Here is a 27,160-nt window from a genome sequence, read left to right on the forward strand (position 1 = left end):
TTGTTACTTATATTTATTTCTGTTATTATCTTCTTATCTTATTTAATTAAAAATATATAATTTATAAAATTTATATAATTATAAACCTCAAGGCACTCTATGACAATGGTGACAAATAGGTAGATTCGCTTAGTTTAAACTCATAATGTTAAAGTTCATGAAAAACGAATTGGGCAACGGGTATAATATAATGTGGAGTTTAAAACTTTAGTCCGATCTAATAGGGCAAAGTGGAGTAGGTCTGACACTACATCTTTTAAATCTAAAAATATAAAATTTAAATTAATATATATGTTCGTAAAAAGTCGAAAAAACAAAGAGAAACAAGACGCAGTGATAAAATAGACATTCTTCTCTATCGTAGTATGTTGCACATGTCAAATATTAGTTAAGAAATTATAAGTTCATTTTTAAGTTGAAACAAACATAGATTTCAAAAGTTAGTTCTGACTCTGGATTTTTGTTTGGCTCTAGATCATACTCCTATCATATATTATATGATATGAAATGACCATCGTACAAGCATCCCGTAATCCACGGTTAGCCTTTCAAATGCTATGCAAAACAGTGTATACAAGGACTATGAGGTTCCCTTCCTTTCTGTGCTTCAACTCCACATTTGTACTACCTGTCGGCAGAGCTGATACCACCTTGATCATCGAGCCTACTTCCAATCTAGCTGACATATTTGTAATTTGGAACTATACAAATCAAATAAGATCTTCAACCAGAAACAAATTTTATCTATGGTCCAACAATTATCTCCCCTCTCCTACAAATTATAAGAGATGATCACTATCGTTGTATCAATAGGTTATGGGAGATCGAAGAAGAGAGAGTAATGTGAAAATAATTGTATATTCATAAGAATAAGTGTGTGTTATTATTCACATCACCACATACTTATTTATAGGCAGTTAACATAATTAACTTGTTAGTCGAATACATGCTAACACATTTCCACCGCATGTGATATTGAAAAGAGTAAATATGAAATATCACATACAAAGCAGTTAACATATAGGCACTAAAGTATCACATAATGAGATTTATGAAAGTTGATGATATAATAAAATTGAACGTTAAAGAGAAATTAAGGAAGATTGTCTATTAAAAAACAATTGATTTGAAACTATCGTCGAAACCGGTTAAAATAAAGAGTTCCTCTAAAAAGGTTAAACCGTAAGAAAGTGACAACTCCGCGAGAGGGTTTCCTTCAAATTTTGAACACGATGGCTCACACTTTCCGGATTCTTCGACTCCAAAATCTCAAAAGAGTATTTTCAAGGGTGCTCGCATTAGCAAACAATCTCCCTCACCGCCATTACCAATAATCAAACACATTGAAGAGATGTCGTTTTTTATGCATAAATATATTGAGTGAATTATAAATGTCAGAGGTGATGACAATTGTGATTTACGAGTTGTTTCGGGTTTGCTCGGTAAGGGAAGAGACGACTACCAATTCGTTCGTCTTCATCTTATACAAGAGATGAAGACGCCTAAAGAATCATACACAAATCTATATTGAAACAAAGCAAAATACGATGAAATTTTAAATGATCTAGTTCTTTGTCTTAATGATCTGGCTCCGTTTAACAAATGGATGCGTTTCTCGAAAATGAGACACCTTATAGCAAGTGATTATGATAGGATATGCATTGCGTTAACACGATATGGTTTCTCAGAAATATTCTTTCCACTTATGAGTAAGTCACCTCAAAATCTATCTGAATGCATCATGTGTATAGGTTGGCTATCAATAAAAAAATATTTTATTCATATTTATTTGAAACTTGAATGTCCAATACCAAATACATCACTAGAGTGGACGACACATTTCACGCAAGATGCTGGAACTTGGTCGGATCACTTTTTAAAAAGCATGGAAGAGTTCATCAAATTGAGCGGTATTAAAAGAAAAACAAATAAGAAAAGATCGAAGAATGAACCCCCAATAGATTTAGACAGTGACACATGTTTTGATGCATTTTAATTGTAATCTAACAATGTAACACGCTTTTTGTATGTAACGCACTGCATTATGTTATAAAATTGGATGGTATTTTTTTGGGCATTTTTTTTAGTATGAAAATTGGCTCTGCATAATACCATGACTTTGTTCTACATAATTTTTGGATGGTTACAGAGATGCATCTCCGAACACACCTTGTTATTTTAAATAAAAAAACATAACTACGGAATATACGAATGTGCATCTCCGGATAAACCCTTATTTTTTGAGAAAAAAGGCAGATTCAGAGATGTATCTTCAAATTCTTTCTTGAAGATATGGTCTCTCATTCCATTTTCTATACCAAAATAAGAATGAATCCTTATCCTCATCTTGCATTTGTGTATTTCAATAGCGTAAATCTCCCTCTTTAATTTACGGTCTCCGAGGACATACTTCTTGTTGATCTGAAATCCAAACTAAATACTCTGTTGTGATATCCAAAAAATTGAAGAGTTGTCAAGCTCGAGTATCGTTCATTCTCCATTAACAGCGAAGAAAAAGTACACTTTAGTATGCTTGAACTGAAGACGGATGATGATTTGAAGGTTATGTGGAATACTTTTTCCGTTACTCAATAAAGGGTCTAATTGAGGTGGACGCGACGATTCAAAGATCAGTCGAAAATATTATAAGGATGTTACAACATCCTCAACCAACTGTTAACCTGTAATATTAAATTTATGTAATGTTTATATTTGTAATTTTTATTTTGATTTAATTTAGGTTGGTTTTCCATTCTGCATGCATGTTGCTCTTTTGAACTAACGCGTATTATATAGATGACCCGAAAAGCTCACAAAATTCCGAACCAAGAGAGATTACATAAATACATCTTCGATCACTCTTAAGAATCACTCTTTTGTGCATACAAAGATGCATCTCAGTACCAAATTGAACAGAACAAAGGTTTCTTAACAATTTCGTCTAAGATATGTGTGAAAAATGTGCGTCCGAAAATAAATCTCCGGAAGCCATGGACATTTGAAATTTTTCACAGCGGTGTAATTGAATACATGAAAAAAGCAACTCCAAAGCCTTTTACAGCTCTCCATATCTATTGGGCTATACTAGAAAGTGTAAGTTTGCACTTTCTTCAGTGGTGGTTCCTAAATCTTGTTTGTTCGTAGTAATTTTTGGGTCTAGCAAAATGCACATTTTACACTTCTCCAAATCTATTTGCCAACTCCACACATGGAAATATGTCTGGAAAGACAGATCATGAATCCTCGGGAGAACAAAGAACTCCATGTATACCAAAGTAATATATACGTTTGAGTGTGTCAAAGCTGTGCACATTGATGTGTAAAGAGCTTCTTAGCATAATAAGATGGAGAGGAACCAAAAATTAGATGCAGGCATATATGAATATTACAACCGTGATTGGAAAAATTGAATAAATAACTCATTAAGCACACTTTAATATTGTCAAGAATCAAGTTTCCAATAATCTTAAGCTTGCACGAGCTTAGAAATGGTACAAATATCTCTATATAACAGATCTGAACATATTGTTTGCTTGTGCAATAGAGCATAAATATGGAGTGTGGAAAAACATACACTCTTTTCAGACTAAGGAAAATATACATCTCCCCAAAATACAGTTTCAAGAAAATAATTTCACTTGACAACCACTTTGTCACTAAATTGCTACTCGGATCTTCAGATAGGTTTTATGCTTTTCTCAAGTCTATAACTAACCGATGAAAAAGCTTTTGAATACAACCTGGGCGATCGGTCAATCCAAGATAGAAGACCCATTGTAGCATAGATAGGACTTGAGTGTTCTATGCAACTTCAAAAATACTCTGCCTCTATTTCTTCTCCAGCGGCTGGTTCATCTAGTGAAGTCAGCTCTTCTTTCAAAGCTTTATACAATATAGTCACATGATTATTCACACAGTCTTTAAAAATCCACGAACTTCAACAAGGAAGCTATTCAGATTTTTCCTAAATCTCTGATAGTTTATTCGATCAAGGGAGAAAGAAAGCTGATTTGCACTAGTTAGTGACTGCAACGCATTTACCAGCCTTGATCTGAGATTTGGATCTGCTTGTCTCTCTATCAATTCATTTCCCAATCTCTGTAAAGAAAAAGACATCTAGGGAATCATTCATCATTCAATAAATGGAATTAAATAAAAATAGGAAGACTTGGGTATGTGCTAGAATAGTGAATAGTTATTATTTACAAACTACGTGCAACAGAAGAAAGGGATTTAATCAAGAATTGAGCAAAAAAACTAGAAAAAAAAGAAAAAAAAACCTAATATGAAAAGTAACTTGCACATTTATCATCAAATTTTGATTTTGGCTTAAATAACTTTTTAGTCCCTATAATATTTGTACATATTAAAGTTAATCTTTATTGTGGGCATCAATGATTAAGATCTACCATTGACTCTTGATGTGGCCAAAGTATTCCATATAAGGCTTGGCAAATTCAAATTTTCAAATGGTGACAGAGCCTGTTGTAAATTTGTTATTGGGCCATCCACAATTGCTGACACACTTGAAATGCGCCGTCCTATGTGTGACGAGTTGTTGATTGGGCCACTGTGTCCAAAATGTCCCACTCTAGGCTTGAGAGGGTATGTTGAGGTCCCAACTCGATTAGAGATATGACCAAAGTAGTCCCCTGATAAGATTTGGATGGTCCTTCCCTCTTTTAAACTAACTATAGAATTGAGGTAAGTCTAGCTCAAATTCTAAAATAATTAAAGTCTATCCAATATATGTTACTGAGTTAGGCTACTTGTGTTAGTCCAAGCTCTAGATGTCTATGCGCATAGGGGTGTTGTTATTGAGTTACCCGCTTTGTTATTGGTCCAAATGTCTAATATCGGGTAAGGGACTGGACTAAGATCTGGTATCAACAAGAGATATGAGCAAAGTAGTCATTATAAGGCTTGGAAAATCCACGTTTCGAGCTCACTTTTGGAGTTGAGTTAGACACAACAAATTTCTAAAAATGTGAACCATATTTTAACCTCTTCAGAGCATGGGCTAATCCCAAATAGAAATGTTAGGCCGATCTAGTAACCCAAGTTGGGCTAAACCATGCCCCAAGTAGGCCATACTTTATGACTCATATCTGCTTAAGGTCAACTGAGACAATAATTTCTGTAAGTATACCGGAAAAGGTGTATATACATGGCCTGAAAAGTTATTTACGGTTAGTAAGTTTTACCAAATGCAAGTTAAAGCAACATACATACCTGATACAGGTCTTTTTCACAAAGGATTAGTGGAAGGAGAGCATCTGCTGCAACGCTGATAAGATCAGAACTATAACAAGGCAATAATATTAGTTAGAATGTGGATTTCCAGTAGTATTGACTACATCAAGATATATAGCCTACTTTGAGCTTTAAACTAGAAAAGAAGGCACTTGAACCTGTTTGCAACTCTAAATCATTTGGCACATATTATAAATTCATATGAAGTAATGATAAGAAAAATAGCTGTCAAGTAATCCCCAAACGCTCAAGCTCCACTTAAGGTCGTGTTTAGATAAACGGTTTATTTGCGGCTTTTAGCACAAGCACTTACCCATGACAAACGCTTATGTATAAGCTCTTTCTATGGTAGTTTTGGTTTTTCACTAGGGTGGGGGAGCAATGCTTAGAGTGGGAAAAGCAATTCCCCTATTTTTTGGCTTCAGCCCATAATATCATTATTTTTGTTCACGCATTCGGAGAATTAATAACCGTTCGATCAGGATCAGAAAAATAATTATTTCAATTTTTATTATAACTTAAAATTCACAACTTAAATCGACCGTCTGGTTTTGATCAAATGGTCACTACTACCCCAAATGCGTGAATGCGATATAACATGACTGCAGGGAATCCGCAGCCCTTGTTCTCATTCTGTTATAATCAATCAAAACAGAATTTCAAAGTATTCTAGAATGCATTTCTGCGACTTATTCACCATTTTTAAAAGAGTCAGGTTTTGATCTCCGATCATGACAGAACCACCTCCTCAACCATATACCCCATCGCAGTCGTTTTCCAAGCAGGATTTTATTTTGAAGATTTCCGAAAAGCTTGATGAGAAGAATTTCCTCGTTTGGCGCCAACAAATGGAACCGGTTGTGAATGCTCACAACCTTCAAAGCTTCTTACTCTATTGTAAGATTCCAGATCGGTACATTACTGACACAACCAAACTTTTGCACCTGGACGCAACAAGATTAATGGTAGTTTTCTTGGCTTCAGTCCACTATCTCGAGCTCTGTTATGACTCGAATCATTGGTTGCGCTCATATGTCGTACCACTGGATGTGTATTCATGATCATTTCCATAATTGACTCGCTCGATGCACGTCAATTACGCACGGAAATGTTTGCCACTACAATAGATGATTCACGCATCAAACTACTTGTGGATTCTCTTGCTTTTGTTGGCGATCCCATACCTTCTCAACACATTGATGTGATTCTTGAAGGCGGTCCACAGGATTATGGATCTGTTATTTCTGTTGATAGCAAATTTGAGTTGATAGAGGGAAATGAAATTTTGGTTTGAATAGTTATTCTTAAAATGTTATTTTAGATATTTCACCTTTTTATTGAAACATTTTTTTTATATCAAAATTTCAAAAAATCACTTAATTTTGAAGCTATTTCAAATAGATTTTCATGAAAATCATTTTCGAAATACAACTTTTTGAAAAAATTGTGATTTTGACTAAGTTTTGGTCTTCAATAATGTATGTTTATGTTATAGGATGTCAAAATAAGTGTTTCAATTTAGAAAAAACGAATATAAAAAAACTTGTAATATTTTGAAAAACGGTTTTGTAAAATCTATTTTGAAAAATACGAAGAAAAAATCTATTTTTTTTAAAGCTGAAACAAACAGGCCCAGAGCCTAGAGTTTGAAGTTAAAGCACTACATATTGCTCATGATATGAGTCTTTCCAAGTATAACAAGAAGATCCAACTTGATGTGGCCTCTATTAACCTCACATAGTCAAATCAATAACTAGGTTTAACTTAGTCAAGTTAACCTGCCTCTCAAATACTGGAACTGTCTTTTTCACTGCTGAGTATTTAATTACAAGTTTCTCGAACTCTTTGGTTGTACTTATTTTCCTTTATTGCGTCCCTATAATACTCACAAGTTGTCTTTCCGTTCTCATAAGTTCGTATTTTTAAGATATTCCACATCTCATGTGTTATAAATGTCTATCTCCATCAGGTATGTAGGCTTTATATCTCTAAGGAAGTAATTTTTAATGAGTCTAGATTTCCTTACAGTGACCTATTGCCTCTAATTCTGCTCCAAATGTAATCTAGTCATATCAACTAAATTATAATCCTAAACAGAGATAACACAATTGGCAGTCCAAAACAATGACAGGGTTAGATAAGAGTAAGATACAGAAAGAAAAAGAAACACATTTGCATTCTCACCTGTAATCCTCAAAAAAGAGCAACTGCAGCAATGAACGGAGAAAGCGGCTCAAAAGACCTTCCTGAGTCTCCCCACTTGAATGTGCACCCAAGCCTATATTACCATTACCAGTCTCTTTGTAGTGGTAAGAAGCAAGAGCTTGCAGAGCTCTGAGACACTTACTAACCACATCTACATCCTACAAAAATCAATAAGGAAATAATTATTTAGATTTGAGAAGTGCAGTGTGTAGTGAAGTTTTCTCCTTTTTCTAATTTTAAAAGAAGAAATTTATCAAGGGCATTTGAAGAGAATGCTAAATTAGCGAAGACTCTCTAAGCATAGAAGTTTCTCAATGTCGATCTTTGTAGCCTCTTATTGTCTCATACATAGACACAAATATGCTCTTAATCTCCAAAAATATAATGCTTTTTTAAATAAATCGTGATTTTAATTTATTTATTGTTATAGTCTAAACTTGTCAAAAAATTTGTCTTTAGTCCTCACCAAGAATTGCATTTAAGGATTTAAAACATATTTATGTTATATGTAGGGACTAAAAATTTCCATGTTTAAACCCATCAACAAACGATATCTATTATTAAAGAATAAAAGCCACATCTACAAGTATATTACAACCTGATGGTGTAGACCAAAATCAAGAGTTCCGAGTATATGAGTAAAGGCTTCACTATTTAGTTGTGCGAATGTTTCTGGATAAACCTCCAACAAATGTGACAAGAGAGAAAAATACTGCAGATAAATAATATGGTATCAGCTTTTGGAAAACGAGTTCAGTATTATATCTACGTTGTACATCAGTTTCTTACATCGTGACAAAGTTTGGGATATTTCAAAAGGTCCATAGAAATCAGTGGTGTGACTATGTGAAGACCAAAGTAAACCACCTGCAAAATCAAGGCTATAGAGATTCATTATCCAACTTTACATGAAACAGGGAAATGTAATAATGATACCACCTGAGATATGTTAGTGCCTTGGGCCTCAATTGAATCTGACGAGAAATCAATCTGTCAAATCAGTTATTTTTCAGTTAAGTTGGTCTAATTTTAAAAAGTATGAGGTTCATGTAGATCTCTTTCCAATTTACAAAAGGAAAACCTTTACCATGTCTTTAGAACAAAGACTTGAAAGAAGTTGAAGAAGAGCACGCAGATCTTTATACTTGTCTGTCTGTGCCTCACTAAGTAAGTTGCTTGAAAGACTTAGCGATATCTGAAAGAGTGAAAAGAGATTTGATGTTTAAAATAAGGAAGAAGAAAAGGCAAATTAGCAATGCTGTGGGTTTTCTTAAGTAATACTGATAGCAATATCATATTGACTTCACATAGTTTAATCAAAATAATTATATTGTAGGATTATACGGATTAAAAAGAAAGAAAAAGCAAAAGCAAAAAATAGAGGACGGGAAACAAACACAGTTCTTTGTATCTCATAATATATGCCTCGTTCTAAAGAATGTCTTTGTTGTCCATCTAATTTCTCAAGATTAGTTTAATGGTTCAACAAGACTGAAACTTCATTAGTACAATTTGAAATTTTTACAAGGGATTAGATTCCAAGTTGGAGAGGTAGCTTGAGGATACAACTTGGAATTTCTCATTTTCCCCAGACAATAAAAATCTTTAAATAAAATAAGGTTCCTTTTAAAAGAGACAGAGAGTAGAAAACCCATTCATACAGGCGTTATTTTACTCAAATCAATTTTATGATAGCAACATTCAGAGCACCATAAAGAAAGTTCCAGCCATGTCTATGGCAAGATTGCCATTCAGAGCAACATTCAGAAAAGTATATCTTCAACTAGTCACAATGTTCCTCATGTGCTGAAATATTGTCCCATATAAAAAACACCATAATTGAAAAAAGAAATTTACCTTGCCAATATTGTGAGATGAATACAGCTGAAGCAAACGCGTGCAGAAACTGACAACGGCAGCAGTTTCTTGGGCCTCCAAGTAAGTAATTTGTCCATCAACCCAATCCACTACAAATTTTAGTAGCAGGTAGACAACTGCAGACTAAGCAATAATAACATTCAAGTACAGAATAGCAAGTTTAGACACATTTGTCTAACTAAAAAAGAAGATAAAATGAAAAGGAATATAATTTATAATTAATCTAGTAAAGGAACATATTATAAGGATAATATGAATATGTTCGAAGATAGTCCTGGAAATCACACATGAGTCACAAGAGCATCTAGGATATATTAAACAAAATAATACAAAAGAATGTCAGTGCTACCTCATGTTTATACACTTCAAGTAAAACTAGTATGGGATTCACAACAGAAAATCCTAGCTCATATATAGCTTTCTGAGTTCGAGGTTCAGAGGCACTTGCAGCTCCACGTAGCCGTTCTAACATACAGCTGACCAACAGGAGGATATCTGGTTGTTGGGCAATGTTTTTAAGATTACTCTTGCTGGACATCTCCACTATGTATGTTGCTATATGACCCATGAGATTCCTTACATACCTTAATACAAACAGACAAATCTTTACACGGTGTCATGAAATTTTTTAAACTATAAAGAAAGCTGAGATGAATACTCACTGACTTGACTCTTCTGAATTTCTCACACCTGAAGCTGAACGAACAAGTGTTTGTGCAAGAGATCGCTGAAGCAAAAAAAAAACAATGAATGTCATTTAGACAAAAGCAGACAGCATCAAAGTAGCTGGTGGCAGTAGTAGAAGTTAATCAGTTCCTACCTGATGCGAAGTATCCAACAAGAACAATGTCTTTTCAGTGGAAAATGCAGTTGCAAGTTCATGCCATGAATTCTGCATGAGAAAACACAAAATCAAGACAGTGATGCTCCAATAATATTACTCTTGTTTAAGCAATCATTAGCATAAAAAATGAAAGGTTACTGACTGTAATATAGTATGAAGGTCCTGGAGACATAAGTAATGGAGCAAAAACCATTAATTTTAGGCACGTGAAATGTCCAAAGTCCAAACTAAATCACTTTGTTAAGAAACAAAAGCAGAAAGTATGAAATGAAAAAGAAGCATTTTTTATAATGAAGTTTGAAAATGCAAATACTACCTATTTTTTGAGCATTTACTAAATTTGTTTTTTTTTATTTTAAAATATAGGCATTTAATAAAGTGAATCGAATGCCCCTAAACCAATTTCCCTCGAGGCAACTCACCAACAAATCATTAATTATGACTCTTTTATAGTTTCAATTTCCCTGTAACTCTTTAGCTAGGAAAGAGATAGAGTTTATATATTAGAATCAATCGCTGTAATTTTACAATACAATACAACAAATTTTTCAGAGTTCCTTCTTCACCTTTTTAACCTTCAAGAGTAATTACTAAACTTAAATCACACAATAACAAATAATTATATCATTTTAAAACATACAGATTCTAAAGTTTCAATCAAGATAAAATTGCAGATTTTGATGTTTTGTCAAAATAAAAGTACAAGTACTAACTCACCAGAGCAACAAGGTGAACACATATATGCCTTTGCTGAACCAGTGAATGGAGTAACATATAACATGTGAGGCCCTGGAAAAAAAATAGTAACCACACAGCAAACATTGCATTAAGAACAACTATGAAATCAAATGGGTTTTCATTTATTCCGGTACTTCACAAAGCAACATTTCCAAATTAGAAATAGCTAAGGCTCTGTTTGCGAGTTAGGAGGGGAGGGGAAGGGAGGGCTTCGGGAAAACAAAAATTGAAGAAAATATAGAGAAATCTTTAACATTTTTAGAAATAATTTTGTATAGAATGATACATGAATATTTATCATTAACATAATTTTAATTTTCGAAATATTATAATAGCATATATTATATTTGAACAATTTACTAAGTCTTCCAAAACCCTTCATACCCCTTCTCCAATACAATTTTTTAGTTACCCCAACCAAACTAGGGAGATTTTGTATAACGAATAAAAAATAAACCCCCAAAACCCTCTCCACCTAAATTCCTCCATTCTTTTCACCCAATCTTTCCCTTTTTTCAAAGCTCCCCCTTCTCCTCTCCTCCAAGCTTCCAAACAAAGCTTAACTGAACATGTGGTCAATCTCATTAATTTATGAATAAGTTTTTCGTTTTGATATTAAAAATAAATATCATTAACGTGAATGCATTAATCAATTGTCAGTTTAATTGATCCGAACCTAGAATAATCATTGTCAGTACTTGGTAGTCCAAATTTCAATGAATTGGGATGTTAATATAAATCACATTGACCAATACGAAATTTTGGTTGGAAAAACATACATGATATTTTCTTTTTTTGATCATGGAAATCTTGCAAGAGCATTAGAATTTGATAATCTACAAATAGATCTCTAGTGTAGAATCAGATTGATCATCACTTTTCACAGCACCTATATGTACAAAATATATTTCATATTGACAATCTCAAATACATAAGCATGTAAAGACTGTAGCTGTGAACATCTGAATTTGAGTGTTTTTTCAATGTTAGTAGGTTAAATGCTAAACTTGTTAGTTTACGCCGGAGGTGGGAATCAAATCCGAGACCACCCATATCACGACACTCCTTAACTCTCCTTGAATGTGTATTTACATTAGTAAATACAGATGGAAACTAGGTAACAACTATGTCAAATACTGGATTTAAACGAAAACATCTAAAATATGGAAAAATAACAGGAGTTTAAAACACAAACCTGCAAATCCTTTTCCCCTGGATATGATGTAAGTGTGATCAAAGATATACGGACAATAATATCAAGGACAATTCTCCCTTGGTTATGCTCTCCAAAGAAACTAAGTAACACCTTTTTCGAACTATGTTCATAATGATGACCTGAATCTAATATTTTCTCTCCAATCCCATCAGAAGACATTAGATATGTGCTAGACCACCTTGCAAGGAACCATACAATTGACTGCATAGAACATAAATTTAAAAGAGTGAGAAGGTAAAGCAATGCCTTGTCAGAAATGGTATATATGCTAGACCACCTTACACAACCAAGATTAGTTTCTTTGTAGTTTAAAAAAATTGCAAGTTGTTTAAATAGAAGCAAATAGTTATTATAGAAAAAATGGTGCAGTGGATCATGGGCATAGTATAATAATGTTTTTTACATGCAAAAACTTATAGACTATCGTATGTATTCCTCGTTTCTCAGGGACTTAATCTGCTGCTAAAAAGGACCAGAAGACAACAAAAGCAAAATATCCAGGTTTTATGTCTAACGAAGACATAAGAAGATATTGTCGAGGTAGAAGCATATGCAAGATAAATGAATAAAATAAAATGCATTACCTCCATAAGCCGGGGACTAAAAACTGATGCTCTCATATCTGGATTTAGGCATTGCTCAGCAAATTTTATGATTGAGCTGCATTAATTAATAAAATAAAGAGAGTTTTTAGGGATTCACTTCAATTGTATCGGGCATTACATCCAATGCAATAATGAAATGTATCCAAGTGTTTTTAGAGACTACAAACACATGCATGTGCATACAAATAGAAAGACCAAGTGGACACAGATGTGAATCAAAATAAACATTGCGAATTTAATCTTGTTGAGGATATCAATCTCACAAAATCTACCCCTCTATTGTTTTTCAGTTGTAGCTTTTGTAGAAAAGTTATATTCCAATTCATTTATTGTTTAAGAAACTCAATGGAACATTAACTATTGATTTGTCATTAACTTTAACTATTTGTTGCCGAGAGAGAGAAATAGGCAGAATGAGATAAAGAGCAGTTAAGGAAAATGACAAACAATTCCATCAAAATAATAAAAAATTTAGGTTTTCTTGGTAAGTTTAAATGACCTATAAAAAACAACAACTACAGAAGAAAGGAGGAGGGAATACTAAATTTTTCAACCCCACATAAACATCCTCATTAAATTTTATATTGATCTGAAACGTCTTAATATACCATTGACATAGGTTAATATCAATGTACAATTTACTTCATTCTACTCTTTGCAAGGAATATGCCTGAAACAAAGTCTAGAGTGTTTATAGAACTCTGCTCTAAGCATTGAGTTTCTTGGGGTTTTTCAGTCAGAGTAAAACATACTTTTTGTCAAAAGAAAACACCAACTGTTTGCTCAGCTTCCTAAAAATTGGTGAGCAGGAAACATATGACAAGCAAATCTTCCCATTCTTGCACAAATGTCAACTGATCCCCATTCATAATCACACAATGCTACTGTGTGCACATGCTTGTGATGTCTTTAAATTGAGCTATACACCTACTGCCCCATAAGGAAGAAGGCCTAGAATAGCTATCCATAAATTTCAATAACATTGAACATTGATTCATTAGAGGGACAGTATAGTCATTTTACCACATGCTAACTGATGTGCTGGTTAATCAGAATAGGTAAAGTGAAATTTACAAAAACAGTGATATGGGGGCTGCTCATTCTACTGTGGTTTAGCAAGGCAAGATGGACCAAAAGGGAGAAGTTACTAAAAATGAAAAAGATCAAACGTAAGATGAGAAGTAGATGATAAAGCAATACTCTAAAGAAGTAATACTACCTCCGTTTCAAAATGATTGTCGTTTAAGGTTTTATACACAGATATTGTCATAAGATAGTACACTTTTACTGAATTAGTCATATTAATACGTTGGAAGTAGTGTAAAGAATAATAATTAAAGGGCATAATTGAAAAAGTAACAATTATTTCTACATAGAAAAGTGAGAATGACAGTCGATTTAAAACAAATTTTATTTGCTAAAATGACAGTCATTTTGAAACGGAGGGAGTATCAACAAGAATGTTAACAGAGCCAAACCAAAAAAGTGCTAATATCTCAATAAGGTTGACAAATATAATTTACTGCAAATCTTAGCAGGAGGAGCTCAATGCAAACAACAAATTTCAGAAAAGAGAAGAAAAGCACTTTACCTGGAAAGTAAAATAACAGGATGTTTATCTGCTTCCACAGAATTAGCAACAAATTGAGTTTGTATGGCATTAGGAACCTAAGCATCACATATGACATAGCCTTAGATTAATGTTTGCATTATCACATAGCCATCAACGTGTGAAAAATAATAAGGGTTAACGGTGAAAAAATAGAAGATGATGCACTATTCTACACAATCGAGAATATTGAGATAGGATCCAGAAGCTTCTTGTCAATTAGCTTAGCTGGCATAACTATAACTATCCCTTAACACTTAACATAAGCAACAATCTTGGTTAGTTAAAGTTATTGTTTCTGTTAGATGTCTCAGTAGCTATAAATACGATTATAGCCTCGGTAGCTATAAACATGATTGTATCTGTAGCCTCGGTAGCTATAAATACTATTCTACTCAGAAGATTCAATTAATCATCAATAATCAAAAAGTTCCAGTTTATCAAACAAAACAAAAAAACTTCCATTCCTACTCGTTTTTCCATGTATCATGCTGACAAAACGTTTATGAGGATATCTGTTCCCCCCCTCTTTTTTAAGCCATTTTCTTTCCTGGAGTCTTGTTTTTAAGCCATTTTTTTTTCCTGGAGTCTTTTCTTTCAATTAAGTTTCTTTCATTCAAAAAGAAAAGGAAAATTTCTAGTACTAAAGAATATTTCTGAGTGACAGAATAAGGAGAAACTACATCCACATACCAGTGGCATTTCCCCTTCCCCTTCGTCTGCAATTACGTGGCCAATTATGAGCAGCAATGAATAAAGTTCTTCCAAAGTTTCAGTCAAGTCAATAACGCCCCTGCCCTACAAATCAAGTGAATAATTTGAGCTGGTAATAGTTCTGATAATTTAACACAGATTGTTTATTATGGACGGATGAGATAATAGAAGAGCACACAAATGGACAAAAGATAATGAGACATTTCATAAGATTGAGTTGAATTGAAAAGTTTGAGTAACCATTTGATAGAGACATTATTGTTGTGCTTAGTGTTTGACTCATTGGTTTTGATAGATAGGTTAAAACTCAACAAAAATAGATGGAATAAATTAATTCATAAAGAACTAATAAGCAACTCATTTTTTGCATTATCTGGATCTACAAAACTATTGTTCTTAGAAATTAGCATATCAAAATAAAGATATGGTACATTGAGGATAAATGTATAGGCACAGCAACTTAAAAATTGCTCAAAAAGAAAGAAAAGCATAAATCTGTTTTGTGTGTAATCATGAGACAATTTGTATAAACATGAGACAATTTGTAGCCCGTGACAAAAAATTCTCAAGCATGCTGCATTTAGTTTAAGGATAAATTATCTTAGAATATACTAAATATAGATTTAGACACCTAACTGGTTTAATTTGGTTGATGTAAAAGGGACTTTTTTGGATTCAGTAGTGAATAAACCATTATGCTCAAACTTCAACTACATCAAAAGCTACTGCCTTTCAATCAGTTTCCCACTTGATCACAGCTAAAAACTGTAATTATGTTTTGAATGTTGCTACACTCATGCACCTACGGCACACGTGCATCACCAGCTTCCACCATCTAATTACAGTTGGTTGAATCTCATTTTTTACATACCTACTATACTTAGACTTCGCCACCTATGACGTGTGAGATGATGTCCAACCACAAGATAGGTAGGTACCAAGCACTATTCTTGATTTTGTACGCCTAACTCTATGATTACAATACGTGGGTAGTGGACAGTATGTTAAAAGTTCAATTAAAATGTCTACTCGATATTTAAAGCTGGCACCTTTTCCTTGTAAGAGCAGCTATAAGGCAGGGCATTCTAGAAAGATTGATTTATCTTTTGTGAGCAAACAGATGGTAAAAGTATATAGTATACATTCTAACAGCAACAATTCTAGAATCTAGTCACTAGATTCCTTAGAATACTTAGAGTAGGAGAGAATCTAAAAGTAAAGAGCTGGGAGACCAGTCCCGATTATGCTTGGAATGAAAATGGAATACAGTAAGATTTCTGGGTTGAGAGCTTCTTGCTTAATTATTTTTGAGGATTCCTTGTATCAATATAGGGAATCCAGTCAAGCTGCCTTCCATAGTCGCTCGGTCAAGCAACCTTCTTTACCTACCTCCTGTAAACTGGTGTTAATTACCTCCTCCCCAATCCTAAAGCCCCTACCTCCAAATCTTGCTTATTTCCACCCTGCAACCAATATCTCGATCTTTGCAATCTGAGCAATTACTAATTACAACTTTGCGGTTCAAATAATTACCGATACCAATTATTGCAGTCCGAACAATTGCTAATCTCAAACTTTTGGTCTGAAAATTACTAATCTTTAGGAAAAGGGAAGGAGCGAGACACGCATGATTGTAGACGTAAGGCGACAGATATGAAATTTTCATCCAAATTATCCTCTATAACTCAATATGAAACATACCTGATTAAGGCGTGTGACCCGTTCTGAAAACACACTTGTGAGCAAAGGGATTGTAACATCAATAGAAGCTCTTGCAATAAGTGCATATGAGCTTAACCTTTCATCCATGGCTGCAAAGAAAATATCAATTGTTGTCAATAAGAATGAACGAAAGAAACTCATCAGGCTCCAAAATGATGTATAGACACCAAAAAGTATGCAGTAAAATTTTAGCAATGAAAAATCTAGTGCCTAGTTCGTAACTCTTAGAATTGTGGTTGGGCCTAACTCATCCTTATGAAACCGGCTTGTAAGGTGAGGAGGATTGTCCCCACTTATAAGCATATGTTCAGGCCATATATTGTCCTATGTGGGACTCTTAACACATTAGAAAAGATTTTCAACCAAGAACTGAATGTGCTTTAAAGGAAATTATAGGCATTTAATTAAATAAGACTAAATCGTTTTGGTTCCTAAATGTGTGATGATGTATCATTATAGCCCCTGAACTTATTGAAATTGCAATAACATCCTTGGGTGTGTCTTTTGTTAGTAACTTCATGGACTAATCTGACTAACATAATATACATTTGGGGACCAAACTGACTTAAGAAAGACACATCAAGTGATAATTTTGCAGTTTTGATACATTCAAGGACTATAATGACACCATTTGACACATTCGAAGATCGAAATGACAGTTTACTCATTCAAATAAATGAGATTGTATTGTACTGTAGGAAACTATGGTAAATAAATAATATAAATAAGGAAGGAGTTGTGACTGAAGGAGTTCAGCGACTGAGTAATTTAAGCACATCATAACTATAAATTTACTTTCCATAGGTATTAACAAAAAAACATTAAACCACTTTCAAGGCAAAATTTGTAGATTTCAGCACGAAATTGAGTTCTCAACAAGCCTTGGCCCAATAAAAATTGGACTTAGGCTGCTGTCTCTGACTGCTTGTGATGTTGTCGGTATTATTCTCAGTACAACCGCTTAAACAAAGTCTAGCAACAGGAAAGCCAATATTGACGATAACAAAAAATGACAACTGAATTATGGTCCATGCAATTTATAAATCTGTCAAATTTCTATACCAGATACAGAAGCACGAAGATAATCTGAATCACCCTCATCATTAAATGCTAATGCAGAGGCCACTACATAGAAAGAAAGCTTATGTTAGGAAAAGTATTACAAAAATAAATAAATAAAGCAATATAGAAAATTTCATATAGGTTTTACTTCTTAGCTCGCATTCTACGATGAAACCAAAGAGATTGGCGGCAGCTTTTATTCCTTCTGGTGGAAGCAAAGTATTTACAGTGGTAGTATTTATTGGCTGAAGAAGAACAAATATTAACCATTCAGCTTAATGACCAAATTTTAACAAACTCCATATTTTGACTTATATTGAAGAAATTCTAATTCCAAATTAAACAACTGATATATTCAATAAATGTGAAAAATATGTGCTTCTCTTAGAATTTGAGTTCGGCCTAGTTCCTCCATACAACACAGGCTTGAAGGTGACGGCTTCCCAAGCTTTATAGACACTACACAGGTCACATCTCTAAGCAATGTGGGACTAAATCCACCCTTTCAAACCCAACACAATGAAGGTGTTGGAGGCTGCAATGAAGGCAAGCTAAATGTCGCAACTAAGCGACTAGGGGCCAACCCAATGAAGACGGAATTTCCAACAGTTTCCTTGGATCCATCTAGGTTCACATAACTTGAAAGCTATATTTGAAAATAGCCTCTTCACTTACAGGGGTAAGGCTGTGTGCATCTACCCTCCCCAGACCCCACCACATAGCGGGAGTCTCTTGCACTGGGCCGCCTTTTTTAATATCGATAGTTAGCAACAGAAACTTCCTAAAGTTCAAATAAATTAACAAGTGCTACACTCGCACCATCACTAATTAAGACAAAAACAACAAATTGTAGCTGGCAAATTTTTTCAGATAGGATAAATTCTACCAGAATCAGAAGAAAAACAAGTAACATTTTATAATTATATTTGAATTAACAACCATTAGAAGGGCGGTCCAAGTATCCAGTAAGATATCACGCGCTTCCCAGCTCCAAGTCTCCTCTTCAGTATTGCTAGTTATGAGGACTTTAATTATTTCAGACATCCACATTGACAAAAACGTAAAAGTACCAATGGCCCTGGAGCATCAACCAAAATGTGTACTTTCAACTATCATTATGATAAACAGAGAAATGCCTACAAAAAAATCAAAAAGAAAATTGAAATACCTCATAGATTTTAGGAGATTGTCAAACACGTAAGGAGTTGTTACATTTGCAATAGCCAAGAATGCACGACAACCATCAATCATCTCACTGAAAGAAACCAGAACCAATTTGAGGGTTAAATGTAAATAGAACTGTGTAGAGACATGTGTGTGCACAAGTATGTGGGTCATTTGCAGTGTGCACTATATAAATGAATATTATCCAAACCTATCACTTTTCCCATTTTCAATAGCTTTTGAAACAGCATCCGGAGGGTCTACCCACTCAAGTATCCCAGAGAGGAGTTGCAGGAGATGCCTCTCATGCATTTTCCCATCATCTAAAACACGGTAGAAAATAATAAGAGGAATTCAAATGAAAAATCTTCACAAATCAAAAAGATTTTCTTTTGGGGTGGATGCTGATACAGAAAAGTGAATCCCCTAACTGATCAAGGGTCCTTTTAGCAATAACTAGTTACGGCGGGTATTCATACTGTTGAAGCATTATCTACTTCTAGATGGCTAGACTGATATCTACAGTCTCATCCCATTCTTTCAAGATATCTCATAGAAAGGATAAATTTTGTTTATGGGCCAATTAACTAAGAGACTCGCATTTGATGAGATATGCCCCGAAAATATGTTTATAATTGGCGGACAGTCCTCACCTTATAAGTCGTTTTTGTAAGGTTTGAATTAGGCCCAATCCAAAGTTTAAGATGATAACAGAGCATATCTAAGATCCACTGGCTACTCGCTATCGGGCCACTCGGGTCACGCTCTTGATGTTCAGTCCTGGGCGTGAGGGGGTCGCGTTAGGAGTCTCGCCTCGAATAAAATATGCACTAAAAATATGTCTATAAGTGGTGGACAGCCCACACCTTAAGAAGTTTAATTCAACATTTTATCAATGATCTTTCTATCAGTAAAACAACTGAGCACCTCTATAAAATCCATCCATCAAAATAACCATCTCTCACCAGAAAGACAGACAATATTTATCAACTTGAAGATCCTAGTTCTAAGAAAAATACACATACTGTCAGCATAAAGATAGAGAAGCAAACAGTCATACCAGAAGGAAATACTGTTCCTGTCAGAGAACAAAATTGTACAATTAGCTTTCGAGTAGAAACAGCAATAGCGCAGTCGAGCCAGTAGCCTTCACATGAAAACTTCGGCCTCAATGCAGCATATAAACTCAAAATCCATCCAATATGACCACTCAATATCAGCACATCACGCCAATCGGAACCAGGCTGCATGTAAGCATCAAGAACAGAATCTTGAGCCATCAGTGGGAGACTCATAACATGAATTTCTAGTAACGACTGTAATGTAATTTTGATGTTTTGCCTAAGGTGTAATTCTTATGTTTGCCTAATGGATGACAACTGCTAACAAGCAAACCAAGTGATTACCTGAACTAGGTGACATTCAGACCTTTTAAGAGAATCCCCATCTTGCCTAACTCCAGCAGAGAAGAGATTTATTTTTGTGTCACTGGTATTGCTACGAAAATCCCAATTCAGGATTTGAAGCATGAGATCCAGCGCAGCGGTACAAACTTTAACCTCAGGTACAACAGACTCAGATTCAATAATCCTATTTGTGACACTGGAAGCAGCTTCTTGGGTCCATTGGTAGAATGTCTAAAATATAGGTAATAATAATACAAAGAAGAAAGGGAAAAACGAAATTAAAATTAATCCAGAAATCAACTTAACGTGCGTCAATAACGGTCACTTATTATAATAAAATATTAATTAACTTAAGAACAAAAGTGTAAACTGTAATGTAGAATGAATATCTATATAATAAAACTTCAATTAACCTAAGAGAAAAAGTGTAAAATGTAATGTGGAATGAATATTCTAAATGGTAAGACCTTCAGGTAGTCTCGCTCAAGTGATCTCCTACACTGCTCATGAAATTCCCTTGGAAGGCCCATAGCACTTGAAGTAGAAGGAGAAAATTCAGATACCTATAGATATTTAATAAATAAATAAATAAAGTTGGTATTTTTGCAGCTGTAGAAATAAAAGGAAATGGCGGAATTTCTATAAATAAAATAAAGTATTACATACCAATGATTCGAGGAATTTGATTCCAGCAAACTGCACATCTACTCCATGAATGCCCAAAGTAGCCTGGTTCACCTGCAATACATGTGAAAATGTCAAGGATGGTCCTGTCACATGAATAGCTTTGAGTACACCAGCTAAAATTGTAACTGCCCAATAACACCAGTTTGGTCCCAAGGTAAGGAATAACAAAGTCACAACAAGAGTAAACAAAATGGAATAATTGAAATCAAAATTTATATAATACCCTATATCAAACTCAAATAACAACAAAAAATGACTATTCGAAAAGGAATAAAATGAGGAGGAACAGATTTACTAGTTATATCATTGGCAATCGCCTGAATCTCAAGAAGTTCTCCAAACCAATCATAGATTTTATTGAGATCCATGAAAGGCAGGCATTTCAGAGCAATTGTTTTTAAACTATAACTCTCCCTCTAGAATTTGGCCGTAAATGGGATTAAGTAAGACAATAGATAAGGTAATCTTTGACTTGTCTCCAAGAAAGAAAGGATTACTCCCTCCGGTCACTATTATAAACAAAAAAATGACCATAAATCTTGGTCACTATTATAATCAAAAGTCATTAAATTTTAGACTAATTAATGCTTGTATTACTATTATACCCTTAGGCTTTGTTTGCGAGTTTGGAGGGGAGGGCTTGGAAAAATAGGAAGAATTTGGTGAAAAGAATAAAAAGATTTTGGGTAGGAGGGTTTTGGAGAGTTTGATTTTATTGATAACACCAAAAACCCCATAAAATGAGGGAACTCAAAAATTGTATTGAAGGAGGATTTTTGAGGGTTTTGGAGGGCTTACATAAATTTTCCAAATATCTTTTAGGTTGTTATACTATTTTAAAAATTAAAAATTTAGTAATGATAATGACTCTTTTATTATTCTAAACAAAATTATTTTTTCAAAAAATGTCAAATATTTTTCTATATTTTTTAAAAATTTCGTTTTCGGAAGTCTTCTCCTCCCCTCTCCTCCAAACTCGCAAACATAGCCTTAATTTAATTCAAAAGCATTTAATATTAGTAGTTGATTCATCAAATATAACTAAGGATATTATAGTAAATTTCATATATTCAAGAAAATTAATTACACTTAACTAACTTTCTTAATATGTGTGAAAGTAGTTATTTTGGCTTATAATTGTGACCGGAGGGAGTATGTCTTAATGCATTCTTAAATATTTAACTGTAAATTGTTAAATAATTAAGTAATGCACACAAATAATAAATTTCATATATTCAAATCCCATGCCAAACCAGCCAGCAAATAGCTAATATTCAAAGAAAAAACCCAACCTACCCACTTAAATTTACTCCAGTCGTTCAGTCATCAGTGTAATCAATTCTGGGGGATTTGGACAGCCCACTGATACATTTCATGCATACAATTAGCATTATGAAAATATTCCTCATTTTGAGTCCAGAAACATGAATAGAGGGGGAGAAGGAAGAATACGTGTAAAAGGAGCAAATAGCCGAAAGAAACTAAAGCCAGAATATGTGGGCACCTGATAAAAGAGTGTCTCTTTCTCTGCAGCTACTTCCTCAAGCCTGCATATAGAAAATTTTGGCAAACCAACTATAAGAGATGAATTCAAAACCTCAAAGTTTAGCTAATATTGATCTGCAACAACACAACAATCTTTCCCTCCTTGGGAAAATAAACATCTGCTGTGATAAATGCCAAAAAAATAAAAGAACTTTTCCTATTATGTGTTTTCGATTAAACAATTCCAACTCAAGAAATATCTTTAAATTTTTTTTTTTGTATATAACTAGGTGAAACTTGTTCATAGTTACTCTAGTAAAGACAATCCCTAACGAGGATACTATAAATTGGAGGTTCTTGTACCTACTACATTTGATTTTAGGCAGCACACATTATAAACTGGAGGTGCTATTTTTTGTAAAGAGTATTTGTTTCAGAATTTGGGTTGGGCCTAACTCATTCCTACAAAACCTGCTTGTAGGGTGAGGATTGGCCCCACTTATAAACACAACACGTATCATATCTCTAAGCAGTAAGCAATGTAGGACTAAATCCATCCACCTCTTCAAAGCCAACACAATAAAGGTGTTAGGGGCTGCAATGAAGGCAAGCCAAAGTGCCACAATTAAGGCAATTAGGGACATACCGCAATTAAGGCGGAAATTCCAACACAACCCCTCACACTTGGGCCTCCGTGAGTCCGAAGCATAGACGATGCGGGAAGCCCAACAATGGATCTAGGATAGGCTCTGATACCATCTTAGAATGTGTGGGTTGGACCTAACTCATCCCTACAAAACCGACTTGTATGGTGAGGATTGGCCCCATTTATAAACACAAACAGGTCATATCTCTAAGCACTGTAGGACTAAATCCACCCCTTCAAAGCCAACACAATGAAGTTGTTAGGGGCTGCAATGAATGCAAGCCAAAGTGTCACAATTAAGGCGGAAATTCCAACAATTGGTATTTGAATATATAGGTCTCTCTCCTATAACACAAATATCTCAAAGGAGACAATGTTTGTTGATAAAGAAGTAAGGACGCTACACTATACATATTAGGAGAAAGCTAAGTAGCTTCCTTTCTTAGGTTGACCTTCTCATACCGAAAGAAAGAAAAAAATTAAGCCACGTATATCCAAGACAATAAAATATTATATTACCTTTTTAAAACATTAAAGAATTTCATTGACCTACCCACTTGTTTCTTGCTAGGTACAACAACCAGTACTAGTCAATACCAGTTTAATTTGCACAAGTTCAACGACAAATATTGGTAGAGAGCATATTTTCCATGGAACTCAACTAAAAGAGTGACAAAAGAGATTGGTACAAAGATTTGTACAAGGTCACAACTCACAAATTCATTGAGATGAATTAGAAAAAGATTAAGAATGAACCAGTTAGACCCCAACTACATTCTTTTACTATTCTCATTGTTTCCCTTTAAAATCATTATTGATCATTGTGATCTCAAAAAATACACAGTGTAGGTCAAAATCGTTGGGGAAAGAATGATGACATATGATCAGACTATTAAACTTCTAAGTCACTTAGAGATTTTTAAACATTGCACGTCATCGGCCTACTCCACACACATTTTATGGTTTCAGGATTACTTGTTGCAAACAAAGTTTGCATTTTATTTGATTGACATATAATTAGGCAACCATATTATTTGATTCATGATACAATATTTTTATAATTTATTTAAAGTAACAAATATTTACTTAAAGCAATTAAATTTTATAATTTCAAGAAAAAGAGCCTTAGCACAACGGTTGGTGCTGCTGCTGTATGACTGAGAGGTCACAACTTACAGATTCAATTGGTGGGATTAACCTCTTGTATGCAATTGTTCTATAGCATGTATAGATGTAGGTTAATACTCAGACCATTTTCATTAACTGAAAAATTAACGGAATGCACTACTTACCAACCCCTTTTGATCAATTGAGCAGCCACAGAAGAAACTTTGGCTTGAACATAGCTATCAGGAGAACTAGCATGTTGCATTGCATAGCATAGACAAAAGCTGCAATATATATTTAACAGGTTTAGGATGTATGTATCAAAAAGGGCAACATTTTTTGTAGATTGAAAGGTTTAAGCAATAACCTAATCAAGCTTTTCTTGTCATCAGCATTAAGAAAACTCCATTCTCTAATAGCAGCTTCTCTGATTGCTGCAGCGGCTTGAAATCTTGCAGTTGCCACCAAGGAGTTTTCTACATAGACAAAATCAGTACAGAATCAGCATGATCTAAACCAAAATAACAGATAAATTTTAAGAGGCTACCTAATAAAGTATAATGAATTAGTATTACTGTTGGAATTTTTGCGTTAATTGTGGTATTTGGCTTGCCTTCGTTGCAGCCCCCAACACCTTCATTGTGTTGGGTTTGAAGGGGTGGATTTAGTCCCACATTGATTAGAGATATGGCATGTGTTGTGTTTATAAGTGGGGCAATCCTCACCTTACAAGTCAGTTTTATATAGTTGAGTTAGGCCCAACCCAAATTCTGGAATTACAGACGTAAATTACTCCAAAACAAAATAACCAATAAGATGCCGTCTATTTTTTTTAATATAAGCTAGCACACTCTCTTTCTAGCACTTAATCCATTATTGGATGAAATTCAAGTGGTCCGGTCATTTTGGAGATGAGTCTCACAATGTAGAGAATGAAATCTTTGTGATTTAGTGGAATCCACATGAATTTTACATAATCATAATTAGTGTTAGAGAAATGATAGGTATGAAATGTACACGAACCTATACAAGAAGACTCTAGCCAGTAAGGAAACCTTGAAATACAGCAGTCGCAATTTATATATATAGTGTTTTGGATATCAAACAGAGCTCTTGAATAGAACTGGATCAAAAGAAAGTAACAAAGAACAAGAATTTTTATTGAAATAAACCCTCGGTCTCTATTAACAGCCAATCCAATACCGGAATAGAGGTCAAAGATCCTGATTATTTCTTCTAACCTACTTTTTTAATATGAGCTGTACTATCATTTGGTTTGTCTTATGTTAGAGATTATCTATGGTCAATTGCTTAAAAAATGCAAAATCATTTATGTGAAATCTTATTAAGAAAGTTTTCAGTTGCTTTCACTTTCCTTTTATGTCATTCCTTCTCCCTGCCTCTCATCCAAACATTACAATAACATCACTGTTCCAATATTCTTATCCATATCTAGTTTGATCCACGGAATTAATTTCTGCAATCACTTTCTTGAAAGACAGCAACATATCCCATAATTTTTTTAGTTCAAAAGTTCGCTAGAAAGAAAATATCTCTTGTAGCATGTTTCAAGTAAATGTAAATTGATACGTTCTCCCGATAATTATATCCCTAAAAGACAAATTATCTTTTATTAAAAACAGTATTAAAGTCTGACAGCCAGATATATTCATTATTCAATAAAGACCCAAGTCCTAGATTAATATAATTATTAATCACCATTGAAGCCAGTGTTTTCATTTGCAGATACACAAAAAAATTGCGGATTGTTAAAATTCCACTATGCAATAATATTATAGAGACGCTATAGAGACATATCACAACATTTTGTACTAAATGACGTATCGCGAAACAGTAGTGACTTGTCCAATCTCCGCTACACTATAGCGGCACATACCAAATTCCGTTACACTATAGCAGCTTATACCGAATTCCACTCCACTATAGCGGCTTATGACAAACATTTTCTACGAAACGGTGTATCACATAACAATAGCGTTTGTCTGAATTCCGCGACACTATAGTGTTATACCGCCACTATAGCGTTTAATTATCAACATTTGAAGCCTGAATCATAGACATTACAGAAGACATGTCATATCTCTAAGCAATGTGGGACTAAGCCGCGTATCACATATCTCTAAACAATTAAGGCAGAAATTCCAAGATTATCCAAGAACCTGATACAAACTTCTGCAAACTATTGGAGCTGCAATTTGATGATTCGTAAAGAATAGCATAAAGATAGTTGTAAAGTCACTGACCAAGAATGAACTGACAAGTCTTATACGGCTGAGAAGATTGCCCTAATGCCAACACAATTGCTTCAGAAGCTGCTGGATTAATTTGCATCTGAAAACAACAACACGTGAATTCGCGTTCTACTAATCAACACTAAAAATAAAATGTATGCGGAAAGTGAATACGAAATTGATGAAGAAGACCTGAATGGAGGTGCAAGCTAACTCGATGGCTCGCATGGTAGATTGAAGCTCGGAGAAATCAGTGTTTGCAGTAAAACCTTGCATCTTGAATGCGAAAACCTAATCGAAGTTGAAGTAGTTTGTTTGCGAATTGTTTTCAATGTGAAAGAGCGCCGATGATGCAGGAATTGGGAATGGAATCGCAAGAACGAGAGTGAGTGAGTGATGATAGTAAGTTAAGTGCGGCAACGAGAATGGGAGAGCGATTTGTTGTATTTGTAGAACCCTGAATCAGAGAGGTGGTTGTTGGCTGGAGGTTTTACTCACTAGTCACACTCACTGCTACAATTCTTGTGTCTTTTCTTTGCCCTTATTCGCATCTAGACTAGAGCCCAA

At 34.3% G+C, this 27,160-nt stretch overlaps 1 protein-coding gene across 5 annotated transcripts; it reads right to left on the bottom strand.

Annotated features, from left to right (window-relative positions):
- Positions 1-2,980: 2,980 nt before the first annotated feature.
- Positions 2,981-27,160, bottom strand: LOC131610689 (uncharacterized). 5 transcript variants are annotated; one of them, XM_058882711.1, is made up of 31 exons: positions 26,786-27,158; positions 26,606-26,693; positions 24,709-24,817; positions 24,527-24,625; positions 22,608-22,650; positions 21,083-21,154; positions 20,884-20,979; positions 20,417-20,647; positions 20,071-20,254; positions 19,222-19,333; positions 19,015-19,101; positions 18,786-18,924; positions 17,995-18,091; positions 17,847-17,909; positions 16,764-16,873; positions 15,042-15,146; positions 14,331-14,407; positions 12,719-12,794; positions 12,114-12,335; positions 10,898-10,969; positions 10,157-10,228; positions 9,999-10,063; positions 9,686-9,920; positions 9,316-9,459; positions 8,546-8,653; positions 8,398-8,448; positions 8,248-8,325; positions 8,057-8,170; positions 7,438-7,616; positions 5,233-5,302; positions 2,981-4,098 (listed from the first exon to the last, which is right to left on the bottom strand). In XM_058882711.1, exons 1-31 carry the CDS (start codon positions 26,867-26,869, stop codon positions 3,910-3,912), a joined length of 3,471 nt encoding a protein of 1,156 aa, XP_058738694.1. In that variant the 5' UTR covers positions 26,870-27,158; the 3' UTR covers positions 2,981-3,909. The 5 variants fall into 5 exon arrangements, 3 of the variants coding, with proteins under 3 accessions (XP_058738694.1, XP_058738695.1, XP_058738696.1); XM_058882712.1 differs by lacking the exons at positions 22,608-22,650; positions 24,527-24,625; positions 24,709-24,817; positions 26,606-26,693; positions 26,786-27,158 and adding an exon at positions 22,400-22,462; XM_058882713.1 differs by lacking the exons at positions 2,981-4,098; positions 5,233-5,302; positions 7,438-7,616; ... (3 more) ...; positions 8,546-8,653; positions 9,316-9,459 and having other exon boundaries at positions 9,787-9,920; positions 10,003-10,063; positions 26,786-27,159.

The sequence above is a fragment of the Vicia villosa genome, linkage group LG6, assembly GCF_029867415.1.
Source record: "Vicia villosa cultivar HV-30 ecotype Madison, WI linkage group LG6, Vvil1.0, whole genome shotgun sequence".
Taxonomy (NCBI): domain Eukaryota; kingdom Viridiplantae; phylum Streptophyta; class Magnoliopsida; order Fabales; family Fabaceae; genus Vicia; species Vicia villosa.